At 40.7% G+C, this 14,523-nt stretch overlaps 1 protein-coding gene across 2 annotated transcripts in view; it reads right to left on the bottom strand.

Moving 5' to 3' along the window:
* MALRD1 (MAM and LDL receptor class A domain containing 1) overlaps positions 1-14,523 on the bottom strand; it is a 419,241-nt gene that overhangs the window by 95,831 nt on the left and 308,887 nt on the right. For both annotated transcript variants that reach the window (XM_069729529.1, XM_069729530.1), the window contains one exon: positions 1,056-1,325. In XM_069729529.1, coding sequence (XP_069585630.1) covers positions 1,056-1,325 — 270 coding nt within the window. The remainder of the gene's footprint in view (positions 1-1,055; positions 1,326-14,523) is intronic.

Raw genomic sequence — 14,523 nt, 5'->3', positions numbered from 1 at the left:
GAATGCTTACACAAAGATTTTTATATCTCAAAATCTACGTAAAAGAAATGCTTCAAATCAGCCTGCAACAAGCTTTCCATTCATCTGCATGAGAAAACCCAACTATAGTGCACAAATCATGTTTTTTTTTTGCATATTTTAAAATGTCGCGTCAATTCTTTGATGTGTAAATCGCAAGAAAAGCTACATTTTTACGTGGGTTTATTGTGTTTTTTTGTGCAGTTTTTGGCAAGTTTTTTGCTACGGAAATTCACTAAAAACCACACCGTATTTATAAAAACCATATTATAATTAAAAAATGCATAAATAGAACACTTTAAAAAAGTACCAAAAATTGCATCAAGAGAGCAATAAAAATGAAAATCCATACAAAACTGCACCAAAAGGTACGTGATTTTTAGAATGAGTTTCTACACGTGGATTATTCTGGTTGACTGTACTATTTCTGCAAAACTGTGTTGCCATGAACAATAAGCAAACCAGGATCCTACCTTCCCATATGCATGTAGACTTCAGTCTAAGAGAAAATCCACATTAGGCAGGTCCCAGCAACGGGAATCGCCTTATCACGGCTGCTGGGTACATATGAATTGGCCAATTTATGAGCTACGTATTCTCAATTTTTCATAATTTCTAGAGCAGTAATGCACTTCAAACATCATATATTTCATGTTTGGATACTATAGTGCTACAGAGTGCTGCTTTATTTGTTGGTTATATATTGAGATGGCTACTCTTAGTAAGCACCAGTTCACACCTGATTTCTGTTTGGAAGTAACAGTCAGTCTTTTGATATTCATTTCAATAAGCAAACCATGTCAGATCATGTAAAATGCCTACTGCTGGGAGTCCCACCACTGATGATGAGATTTGCCCGCTCCTCTTTGGACTTCAGGAGGTCTCTCCGTTTCTCAGGAGTCCTCTGGATGTTTCGAGAGAATTGACAAGTAAAATGAACATTATGATGTAATGATGGTGTCAGATGCCAAACAAACTTTGCATACTAAAATATTGGGATCCTAGCAAGAAATTTGCACTAAATGGGAGCTACTCACTGCAGGCTTTTTCATCCTCCTCAAACAGACAATCTGTCACTCCATCGCACTGCATAATCAATGGGATGCATTTATCAGAGCACCGGTACTCGGTAGCACCGCACTGTGGTCCAGGGCTGGCGGGTGCTGATGGAGTAGGGCAGTAGATTTCATCTGTACCATCCCTACATTCTGCTGTCCCATTACATCTTGCTGATAAGGGGACACATTGCTTTCCATATATACAGGTGAACAAATCCTGGGAGCAGGAAGGTTGTGGTATAGATGGTCCTGAAAAAAACAAAAGATAAAGCAGCTGAAAATATTACCGGGAACATCAGTAAAAATTAAAGAACGTGAATACATGAAAAAATATACACCAAAACATATTTACTAGTTTAAATATTTGCCTTATGATTATGGCGTGACAATTTTGCCTGAGCTGCTTCAATGGCAGATTGAAATGTTTGCTTTACTGCAGCCATCTGGATATAGCAATGGCAGAAAACAACTCATTGATTTCTATGCAAGAGAGTTTTTGGTATACTTCGTGGCATGTGCATGTTTCTCAATAGTCCAGGATCCAACAGGACAGTCCTAGATGCAACAAGAGAGCCCTGCATCAAACAGGATACTCATGGGTTCAACAGGTGAGTCCAGGATCCAAAAGGATAATCCTAGATCCAACAGGAAAGTTCTGGATCCAACAAAAGAGTCTTGGATCCATCAGGACAGTCCTGGATCCAACAGGAGATTCCTGCATCAAAAAGGAGAGTTCTGGATTTAACAAGAAAGTCATGATCCAACAGGACAGTCCTGGATCCAACAGGACAGTCCTAGATCCAACAAAAGAGTCCTGGATCCATCAGGACACTCCTTGGTCTATCAGGACAGTTTTGAATCCAACAAAGGAGTCCTGGATCCAACAATTGAGTCCTAGATCCAACAATAGAATCCTGGATCCAACAATAGAGTCCTGGATCCAACAGCAGAGTCCTAGATCCAACAGGACAGTCCTGGAACCCACAGGACAGTCTTGGATTTGGGAAGCTGTTCGCTGTCTCGGGAGGTCAGTGGCAAGTCTCGCTTTTAACTGTAAATGCACCCATAGGATGCTGGTGGAGCAAGAACCATTAGTTTCCCATTCCACAATATAATCTTTATTTTTTATAATAATAATCTTTATTTTTATATAGCGCTAACATATTCCGCAGCGCTTTACAGTTTTGCACACATTATCATCGCTGTCCCCGATGGGGCTCACAATCTAGAAATAATTTGCTCACTGAAGTCTAAAACAAGGCAAAACCTAGATGAGTAATAGAAAGATGGTCCTCACAATATGATGCTCAAGGTCAAATTCTTCTTTGCATCATGATAGACGAGACCTCACAGCTACGCCTAACAATGGATCACACAGTTCAAGTCATAACAACAAGGTACAACCAGTATAGTCATGCTTTCATAACCAAACCTGTAATAACATAGAATACTAAGGTTCCCACAAGGAGTATTTGGTGAGTTTTTGATGTAGCAGACGTTCTGTACCTTTAATCTAAATTAGGTTACTTGTGATTTTTGTTGTTGCATTTTTGAGTGTGTTTCTTTACGTGAGTGTTATGCTATGATTTTTGTCCCCTTTTATTATGTCATGTTGTAAATAAACTAATTTGTTTTGTTGCTTCCTATTTCTTTGGTTTGATAAAACTTTAGGGTGCTTTCACATTGTGTTTTGTAACACGTTTAGTGAACCTGTCAGGGCTTACGTTCAAACCTTCCCGCAAAATTGGATTTGAGCATAAGCACCGTAGACTGTAATGGTGGCAACAGAGTGAACGTACGCTCTGTTGTGTATCATTTTTGAGCTTATACGTCTACTGGAGGTGGATACTCAGACATAGTAGACTGCTGTACTGTGGCACATAGAGTCGGTCAGTGAAAAAAATTGCTCGTCTGTACTTCACCATTGAATAGCATTGGTCTAAGTGCTGTCCGTTTTTTACAAACAGCACTCGGACTGAAAATAGAGTTGCGTACATGAGCCCTGGAAGTCTGGATTTTATACTAGTGCCATAGTTCACTCAGTTGATGCAAACCTGTAATAATATATTGCAAATAAACATTATTGCCTATTAATAATAAAATTAAATACTATGAGAGGTCCATGGGTGGAGGAGGTGATGGCACCCCGCTCCTATTACAATGGCACACGAGTATGGAGTCTCATTCATAACTTCTGATGCCAAACGACAGCTCCCTAAGACTACGTTCCCACGATGAGATTTTGGTGATTTTTTTATGATGCATATTTTCGAAAAAAATGGAAGTGACCTATTTTACTTAAAGGGTGCAGAAAATCTGCAACATCGAAAACTCACCAAAAGCTCATCGTGGGAACGTAGGCTTAAATTCGGAGCTTGAATAGAAGCATTATACAGTTTTGCACATGAGCTCATAGTTTGTACATAACTATTATCATATGTTCTGGCCTAAATTTTCTTAACAACATGAAATTGAATGGCCGTGCATTTCCAGATCAGCACATTTTTGTCAGTTGCGGTGTATCAATGACTTCCATCCAATAGACTAATGCATGAGAATCTAATTAGTTTTATAATTGCCTGTTCCCTTCTCTGACACTTGGCGTCTCCCACAATTATCGGTCAGGGGAGTTCACAGATGAAGTCCATTATTCATACATTGTCTTTGGAATGTTAACAAATTTTAAAAAAAAAATGACCAAAAAAAAAAGTGAACAACAAAGAGGCACATCCACAGGACTCCCGTTCTGCCGTTTCACTAAGCCCACTGTCAACATGAGATTATTATGCTGCTCTTCTAAAATTTGCTCGAGACAAATAAATTCCATTAAACTCCGAGTGGGAACTCGGGAACGTTTGGTGACATTAAAATCTACAGTTCAGCAGCAATTTGAGCATGTTCAACAAATAATTTGTAGAATATTCTCATTAATCTGCACGTCGCCCCTTTCACCTCCTTGTAGTATTTTCTGTTTGGGCGAGCATGCCTGGCATTTAAATGCATGACTTTATCATTGGGAACTCTTATTACAGCAGTGTGACGGTCTATGTATATTGAATTTCATCTTCCTTCTGATTGCCTCTCGGAGATTAGCATAACATATTGGGAGATCATTGATTTTTCCATGAGAGATTGGTAGAAAATGAATATGGCCGTTTGCATGACATGACATGGTGAAATTGATAAGCGTACAGTGACAGATTAGCGGCGTCTAATGGACTGTGCAACAAATATTGCGCAGAGCAAAAGAGATGAGGTGATAACAGAAAAAAAGATAGGAGGAAGACGAAAAGAAAGATGTAAGTGAGAAAAAAGTGATAAAATAATGGATCGGTGAGATACGGATTAAACATAACAGGAATTAAATAGATTTCAGGGAAAGAAGATCAAAAAATGTTGAAAAAAAATCATCAAACTGGTTACATAAATGACTACATATTAGACTAATACCATACTATAAGGATGCAAATAACCACTTTTGAGAGGAAAAGAACTAGAACTCTATTGCCACCTATTGGAGTTTATTGCGGCACGACTTATTAATGGGTGGTCCGGAGGTAATATTATAAACTCCTCTCTTTTCTAATATACTTTAATTTAAAATGACATTTGTGGGGGCAGCGCTGGTCTCTGCTTATCGTACATGCCGAGTATTCATGTTACAATGTGTACTAACAGTGCACTCGCTTGCTGGCTCCTTACTTTTGGTCAGATTCGGTGAAGGAGTGCACTGTCACTGTGCATGTTATATAGCAACAAGAATTTAGGATTAAAATAAATTTTAGTTCTAGACCACCCCTTTAAAGAGTCGCTATTGACTTTTAGGATTGCTATCCTCAGTAGGTAACACTAGAGTTCTAGTCCTTTTCCTCTCTAAAGAGGTTATTTGACTATTTAAATTCCCAGAAAAGCATTGCATGGCCTCTAAGTCTCCTTTCCCTAACTTGTTTCTCTCCACAAGGAGAAACATTTTTCTTTATCGCCATGTTAGAAGCCTCTCATCTTGCCAAATCAGACCACTTGCTATGCACTGCTGAGGAGCAAACACTGTGAAACATGTGGCTGCAAATAGAGTGCATGAGCAGTGAATTTGTTGAGGCTGAGATGTATACACTTTGGTTCACTGCGCATGCATAAGGCGTTCTGAGCCAAGATCATGAAAGTGTATGTGTAAGGAGAATTATAAGTTTAGAAGATGCACACAGTTAATGCCTAACACAGTGGTTGCAAGTGAACACCGTCATCTGCTGGTCAAAGACAATAGAGAAAGTGAAAGAAGAAAGAATTGAATTAGTAGGAACCCAAGAGTGAAGTGCATGTTCCTTCGGGGAATGGTTTAGAGAAGACACTAGGTCAGGTGATAGCTGTGGCGCAGTTAGTAATTATAAAAGGCCCAGGAGGGCAGTGAAGAGGAGGCACTGATGCCTGGATCTGTTGCAGGATGGACGTGCACTACAGCAAGCTGGCCTGTAGCTGCCATCATAAAAGACCAGATCCAAGTGAAGACTAAGAGAGACCAGACCTAAGTGACGACCTGAAAGGGACGACCTGAGTGAAGACCCAGGAAAGACCAGACCCAAGTAAAAGATTTGAGCGAGACCAGAGCTGGGAGAGCTGAGCCGAATAAGCAGAGTCAGAGCCGAGAGAAAGACGACTCGGTCGCAGTGGAGGAATGTTCGTGTGAGTGTTTGCTTCCAGTGTAGTGTAGATGTACGGTACAAAGTGGGGATCGGGACTGTGCTTTAGGGAATGATGGTGGCCAGTGTGACGAGTGGGTCATGTAACTCACCAAGCTGGGACTTGCGGCCTAGCGGGTAGCATCGTCAACCCTCATTGGGGCCTGTGTGAGGATTTGTGTTGCCAAGAGAGTGACAGTGGTGACGGGCCCTAAGACATCACTGGCGATTACAGTCATTTAATGGTAATAATAGAATGATAATGTGTAAATAGCATTTTGTCAATATCTTGTTAATCTGAATTACCGCATTCTTCTTGTAACATAACTGGTTTCATTGTCAGCATTTGTGCTATCCACTGATATTTTGCCAAAGGCACCCCTTTGATTGCGTCAATTGAATAAATAGTTGTTGGTTTAAGTACCACGGTCTTCTCATTGTCTGTGCTGTTACATCAGCGCATCTTTTAACACATGTGCTGGATTTCAAAGAGCTCTGCACTGGCGTCATCAAAAACTAAAGCAATAAATCAAAGACAATGGGCTTATTTTTAAAAGAGGACTTGGCCAGGGTACCGTACTACCCTGATGACTCGGGCAAATGATTTTACATGCACAGGGGCACATTTTTAAATTTATAACAATAGCAAAACCACAAAATACATATTTTATCTACAATCAGCATTGTAGTGATCATGTAATTGCCTGCAGTTGCATAGAGTTTAGGCTAATAGATGATTTCTGGATAGCAAGTTCCTTTTGAGTAACAAAATTTGCTCCAAAAATGTGTCCATATACTCTAAAGTGCCACAGGTAGTTGAGGCACTTGTATATACTCGTACATCAATGTGATTTCCTTGGCACTGCCATTGTTATTCCTTAATAACTAGTAGGAGGACAGCTTTGCTGCACAGCCATACTCCTGCACCAGTGGATACCTGTGCAACTGCCCTTCCAAACGGAATGGTGCACTGTATAAGAGGTTGAGACTTGGTAGCCTTGATCGCCAGTCCAATGCCAGTACTACAAAGAGCCAGAGTCACCATGCAAGAGTCTGGACCTGGATAAAATATCCCCAGATTCGACATTTGCCAAGCATGTTGGGGCATTGTATGCATTTTTTTTTAATGTGCACTTTCCTACATTTTTTACGAACAAGCTTGCAATTATATTGCAATTAGCACATTATAATCATCCATTTATGGTAGTAAAAATACAAAAATAGAATTAAAGGGGTTGTCCAAAACTGAAAAAAAAATCAACCATTAACCTTTTTAAAATAAAAAATTAAGACATATTCACTTACCAAAAGCCATTCATGTGATTGTCTGCAGTGGTCATCATAGAAACATCTAATCATATACTCTTCTAGTCGCCTGACCACTGCAGACAATCACCAGTTTCATAGATAATATGACTTCCTTAGCCAGTGCAGACTTCTCTATCGGCGTGCTCTGGATCCACAGGGCTGATAGTATATGAATATTCTTCCATTTTTTACTTTTAAAGTATTAATGCTTAAAAAAAACAACAATTTTTCTGCGTCACACAACCTTTAAAGTATTTTACAAAAATGTATATTTTTTAATCGCAAAACACACCTTTGGTATTCATATAACTGTTGAAAAATAAAGAACAAAAATGTTGTGTGTGCGCTGTCTCTCCAACATCAAAGTACCGTAATTAGAAAGATAACATAATGGCACATATAGAAACTACAAAAGATCCTGAAAAAATTAAGACCCCCATATTGCTGTGAGGATGAAAAAATTATTACTTTATGAACGGAGAAATTAAATATCTAAAAAATTGTGTGTGGTTCTGAATGCCAAAAACGGCCAGGTTTCTAAGGGGTAAGTCTTGGAGAAACCATTTAACAGCCAAGGAAAAAGAAAACCACAATAACCTTAGTTGACAAAGGAATTGTAACATAAGATGCACATGAATTATTAAGATGCCTGTGAGAATGAAATCTTCCCCCCTGAATTGCGGCGTGGATTGTTTTATCTCCGCAGTGGTCGGAATGTTCACAATTCCCAAAAGAAATAAGTTATTTTCACTGGAGACGGCCATCTATGGGAAGTGTTGGTTGAGTTTCTGTGTGGCTTCTGCTGAATTTTATAGATGTTCTTCATGCTAAAAACATTTTTTACCACTGTTAATAACTTCACAAGGATTCAGAGCCGCCATGTAAACATAAAAATGGAATGAGATTGAGAATTGATGCCTGAGGACGAAGCAGAGATTTCACTTCATTTTATACCCTGAGAAGTCCTTATTCCTGGTCTTGAATCGATGTCACCCCCTGTGGTGTAATGTTTTTTGTATGCCCTATAATAATAATAATTTTATTTCTATAACGCCAACATATTCCATAGAACTTTACATTTTAGAGGGGACTTGTACAGACAATAAATACATTACAGAATAATAATAATCACATACAGTAAATCAACAGACACCAAAAGCAATGAGCGCCCTGCTCGCAAGCTTACAATCTATGAGGAAAAGGGGAGACACGAGAGGTAGATGGTAACAATTGCTTTCGTTGCTCGGACCAGCCATAATGTAAGTGTGACGCCCAGGAGACCAGGATACCCAGCACCGGCCAATGGGGTCTGTCTCTTGAGGGGGATGTCACGGGTGGCTTGACCCGGTGCTGTGGCCTCAGGCAATGCACAGTGTAAGGGGTATCGTGAGGGGACAGGCACTTACTTGATCAGCAGCAGGTTCTCCCAGCGGTGACGATCCCGATCCTGGATAGATGGCTATTGTCCAAATGAAAGACTGAGGCACTTAAACGTTTAACCAGTTTACTTTAACATAAAAGGATTTACAACCAGTCCTGTCACCGGAGTCTGTATGGGAACTCTGAGTTACTTTGACCCTGCCGGGGTCTTCGCCTCTTATTGTGCGCAATTTCTGTGTGGCCCTGCTGCTGTATGTGAACTGGCTGCCGGCCCAATCTGTCCCCTCCGGGTCCTGGTTCGACGGGCAACCCGAGTCCTTTTATCGGCTTACCCCCTCCGGGAGTACCACTGAACTCTGTGTCTGTTGCTGCGTCCGGCCCTAGTGAAGCTGATATCACCTCACGTTTTTCCGGTTGCTGTATTATATATAATGAATACAGCCACGGATCCGGTATCCGTCTTTGCGCCTGTTCTGGGTAGTGATTAATGCTACCCGGTTCTCACAATGTCCCTTTTCTCTGTCCCTCTTCTCCTCAGGCCGGTGATTTGGGCCTGGAAACCGTCATAGGGCTGTTAGAAATTCAGCTGTATGACCTCTCACTTTCAGCTCCTTAGCCCAACTGCCATTTCTTCTCTCAGACCAGAATGGATTAAGGAGAGTCTCTGGAGGTGGTAGTGCAGTTTTGCTATTTTAGTATTTGTGTTTAGTGTCAGTAACTATTTTTGTGGCAAATACCCCTAGGGGTGCCACATTAGCAATCGGGTGTTTATGTAATGCTGCATGAACCGGTTATCAGCCTGAATATGTAAAAGTACAGACACAGATGCATAAAGCGTGTGAGAACATGATACAAGGAACCTGGTTACTAAGAAAATTTTGAATGAGCAACACAGGGATGGTTAGATAAATGTGTTGAGGTGGTAGGCCAGTCTGAAGAAATGTGTTTTTAGGGCACGCTTAAAATTGTAGGTATTGGGGATTAATAGAATTATCCTGGGTAGTGCATTCCAAAGAATTGGCACAGCACATGAGAAGTCTTGGAGACAGGAGTGGGATTTTCAGATTCTGATGAGGATGTCAATTTTAGCTCATTAGCATTTAATGGAGGGCATGGGTAGGGTGGTAGACTGAGGCAAGGAAAGAGATTTAGGGTAGTGTGAACCATGGAGTGCTTTGTGGGTGAGAGTGATAAGTTTATGTTGAACTCTGGAGTGGATGGGTAACCAGTGTAATGACTGGCACAGGGTAGAGGCAGCGGTGTAACTGATGGTGAGGAATATGATCCTGGCTGCAGAATTCAAGACAGATTGGAGAGTGGAGACTTTGGTAAGAGGGAGAACAATTAGTAGAGAGTTACAATAGTCCAGACAAGAATGAATAAGAGCAACAGTCACAGTTTTTGCAGAGTCAAAAGTAAGAAAAGGCCGAATTCTAGAAATGTTTTGGAGGTGTAGATAACAAGAGTGAGCCAGTGATCGGATGTGGGGGGGGGGAATGAAGATCTGAATCAAGTTTGACCCCAAGAAAGAGGGTATGTTGCTTGGGAGTAATGGTAGAACCACACACGGAAATGGCAATGTCAGGCATAGGTAGGTTAGTGAAGGGAGGAAACAGAAGAAGTTCTATTACTACAAAGGTAGTTGAGAAAAGACAACTGCTCTGAGCACATTTCTGTTGGGCTATTGTTGCCAATATTGCTAACACTGCCCTCTATGAATAAAAAATGCAAATGAGCTGTGCAACATTTTTATATCGAAATTAGGGATCTGCAAATGATTTGTAATGGATGTAATGTGGCACGGGGCAGTTGCCGTGCGTGAGGTACTCTTATTTTATGCCCCAGCATGTTATATGATAGTGGGGGTCTTGGCTGGGTGTATGGACTTCTGCTGTGAGGGCCTTACACCCATGCAGGCCACATGTAACCGGTCTTGCTGGTTTGCCAGGACCAAATGTTTTACAGTTCAATGAGGGAGGCATTTAACCCCTCAACCCCTGGGCCATTTTCCATTTTTGCATTTTCGTTTTTTGCTTCTCTTCTTCAGAGCTATCATTTTTTTATGTCAATATGGCCATGTGAGGTCTTGTTTTTTGCAGGACAAGTTTTGATTTTAACATATCATGTACTGGAAAACGGAAAAAAAATTCCAAGTGCAATGAAATTGCAAAAAAGTGCCATTCCACAATTGTATTTTGTTTTTTGGTTATTTTTTTATTAATGCTAAAAATGACCTGCTATTATGATTCTCCAGGTCATTACGAGTTCGTAGATACCAAACATGTCTAGGTTGTTTCTTATTTAAGTGCTGAAAAAAAATCCCAAATTTGTTATTAAAAAATGGCACCATTTTCAGAGACCGGTAGCGTCTCCATTTTTCATGATCTGGGGATGGCTAAGGGGTTATTTTCTGGGCACCGAGCTGACATTTTAATTGATACAATTTTGGTGTGCATACAATGTTTTGATCGCCTGTTCTGCATTATATTGCAATGTAGCGGCGACCAAAAAAACTGGTGTTTTGAATTTTTTCTTGTTACACCGTTTAGCGATCGGACTATTTCTTTTTATATTCGTGCGATTCTGAATGTGGCGATACGAAGTATGTGTACATTTGATTTTTTTTATTGTTTTATTTTGAATGGGGTGAAAGAGGATGATTTCAATTTTTATTATTTATATTTTTTTCAATGTTTTTAAAAACTTGTTTTACTTTTTGCATGCTTCAATAGTCTCCATGGGAGACTAGAAGCTGCAGTACTTTGATCGCCTCTTTTGATCCTCAGATCGCCTGTGTGTAGCAGAAATGCTCATTGGGTTGGTGCTCATAGCAATCAGGCAATGACAACAACACAGGTCTGCTGCAGACTTCTGATTGTCATGCCGCTCCATCAGTGACCCGCGATCATGTGATGGGGTCACTGATGGATGGAGCCAGTGACGCGCTTTCTGTAAGCATGAGTTAAATGCCGTTATCAGAGATTGACAGCGGCATTTAACTGGTTAACAGCCTCGGGTGGATCGCGATTGGGCACATGTCATGCTCACCAAAAACTAATACCTTTGAAATATACCTTTTAAATTTAACCAATAAAAACAGACACAGCAAACAAACCAACTATAGTACGTCTTTCCAGGCTAGAAAAAAAGGTAAAAAATCAATACAATGGTATGCTATGGGAACCACGATAAAAACTAGTTAACCCTGAAAATTAATAATACGTCCCTACCTTACCATGGAGTTTGGCACCCTACCTTGAACGCAAATTGGGACCCCTGCTCAATGATGGCTACCCCGAGATTCAACCTGTAATTCCCTTTCTGTTTAAGGATGTACCAAAAGAGCTATCCAAGATAGCCAGAGACAACGTCTGGTTTTTCACCAGAGCTAAACTGACATTGGAAACCAGTACATGAATAGAAACAGGGTGATAGGGACACAAACAAATGAGGGGTGGGGGTACGGTAGGAAGAACTGTGTTATGCCGCAGTGTAACACAGTCCGTTTAATGGACTGCTAAAACGCTATGTGGACGCTGACTGGAGGGGAGTATGGAGAGGGCACTGACTGGAGGGGAGTAGGGAGGGATCAATTTGTGGCCGGACTGTGCCTGTCGCTGATTGGTCGCGCCCAGCCGCGAAAAATCAGCAACGCGGGATTTCCGTTACAGACAGATAAACAGACAAACAGATGGAAGTGGACCTTAGACAATTATATATATACAGTTAAGTTCATATATATTTGGACAGAGACAACATTTTTCTAATTTTGGTTATAGACATTACCACAATGAATTTTAAACAAAACAATTCAGATGCAGTTGAAGTTCAGACTTTCAGCTTTCATTTGAGGGTATCCACATTAAAATTGGATGAAAGGTTTAGGAGTTTCAGCTCCTTAACATGTGCCACCCTGTTTTTAAAGGACCAAAAGTAATTGGACAATTGACTCCAAGGCTATTTCATGGACAGGTGTGGACAATCCCTTCGTTATGTCATTCTCAATTAAGCAGATAAAAGGACTGGAGTTGATTTGCGGTGTGGTGCAGCATTTGGAAGGTTTTGCTGTGAAGTAAACATGCGGTTAAAGGAGCTCTCTATGCAGGTGAAACAAGCCATCCTTAAGCTGCGAAAACAGAAAAAACCCATCCGAGAAATTGCTACAATATTAGGAGTGGCAAAATCTACAGTTTGGTCCATCCTGAGAAAGAAAGCACTGGTGAACTCATCAATGCAAAAAGACCTGGGCGCCCACGGAAGACAACAGTGGTGGATGATCGCAGAATAATCTCCATGGTGAAGAGAAACCCCTTCACAACAGCCAACCAAGTGACCAACACTCTCCAGGAGGTCGGCGTATCAATATCCAAATCTACCGTAAAGAGAAGACTGCAGGAAAGTAACTACAGAGGGTTCACTGCACGGTGCAGCCACTCATAAGCATCAAGAATAAAAAGGCTAGACTGGACTTTGCTAAAAAAGCCAGCACAGTTCTGGAGGAACATTCTTTGGACAGATGAAGCCAAGGTCAACCTCTACCAGAATGATGGAAAGAGAAAAGTATGGTGAAGGCGTGGTACAGCTCATGATCCAAAGCATACCACATCATCTGTAAAACACGGTGGAGGCAGTGTGATGGCTTGGGCATGCATGGCTGCCAGTGGCACTGGGTCACTAGTGTTTATTGATGATGTGACACAGGACAGAAACGGCCGAATGAATTCTGAGGTATTCAGAGCCGCCATACTGTGTGCTCAGATCCAGCCAAATGCAGCCAAACTGATTGGTCGTCGTTTCATACTACAGATGGACAATGACCCAAAACATAAAGCCAAAACAACCCAGGAGTTTATTAAAGCAAAGAAGAGGAATATTCTTGAATGACCAAGTCAGTCACCTGATCTCAACCCAATTGAGCAGCATTTCACTTGTTAAAGACTAAACTTCAGACAGAAAGACCCACAAACAAACAACAACTGAAAACCACCGTAGTGAAGGCCTGGCAGAGCATCAAAAAGGAGGAAACACAGCGTCTGGTGATGTCCATGAGTTCAAGACTTCAGGCAGTCATTGCCAACAAAGGGTTTTCAACCAAGTACTAGAAATGAACATTTTATTTAAAATTATTTAATCTGTCCAATTACTTTTGGTCCCTTTAAAAACAGGGTGGTACATGTTAAGGAGCTGAAACTCCTAAACACTTCATCCAATTTCAATGTGGATACCCTCAAATGAAAGCTGAAAGTCTGAACTTCAACTGCATCTGAATTGTTTTGTTTAAAATTCATTGTGGTAATGTCTATAACCAAAATTAGAAAAATGTGGTCTCTGTCCAAATATATATGGACTTAAGTGTAGATAGAGAATATCACCTAAATACCATATGAGCGACCAGAAGGCAGAATCCTGCCAAAAAGAAATGTAATAAACAAACAGTAAGCAAATGAAATCATTTCTGGCATTACCAATGGGGCTTTAAACTAGCATAGCTAGCCATCAGGTGTCCCTAATCAGTTGTCCCTACCTTGCTGCGGAGGTTTGCACCCCAACCTGTACGCAATATGGAACCATCTCAATGGTGGCTCACCCTCACTTCCTCTGTATACTCTCCCTTCAACTGTCTGTTAAATCAAGGAAGCAAGGGGAGTAGGGAAAAGAAAAAGGGTGAGAGAGCCATACAAGACATGGTGTATGGGAAAATAATTGTGATAAAAAGTGCAAAAGTGCATATATGATCCAATAAGGCGGCCTTGTGGTCATTTAACTTGGCTATGAAATTGCACTAAGCCCTAAAGTGCCAAAAGCCTGAAATTGTGGTAATTAGCATCTATGTTATATATGGCTTTGCTACCACATGGCAACAGCCATTTTAGCCTATGCTTATATATCCTATAGGAAGGGTTTTCAAAGTCAGACAAACAACCAGGCTGCCTTTGGTTTCTGATGTCTTGAATCTTCTGACACTGATTGTTCCATTTGCCTCTTGATGAACTCTTACCATGGGAGGGAAACGTGTAGAGGCTATTGCAGCATCTTTATGAAATAACAGATAAGCTTCATTTGACATGGTTTTTCTCCTGGGC

Source organism: Ranitomeya imitator, chromosome 6 (genome assembly GCF_032444005.1).
Source record: "Ranitomeya imitator isolate aRanImi1 chromosome 6, aRanImi1.pri, whole genome shotgun sequence".
NCBI classification, from domain to species: domain Eukaryota; kingdom Metazoa; phylum Chordata; class Amphibia; order Anura; family Dendrobatidae; genus Ranitomeya; species Ranitomeya imitator.
This window is presented reverse-complemented; position numbering and strand designations above follow the sequence as displayed.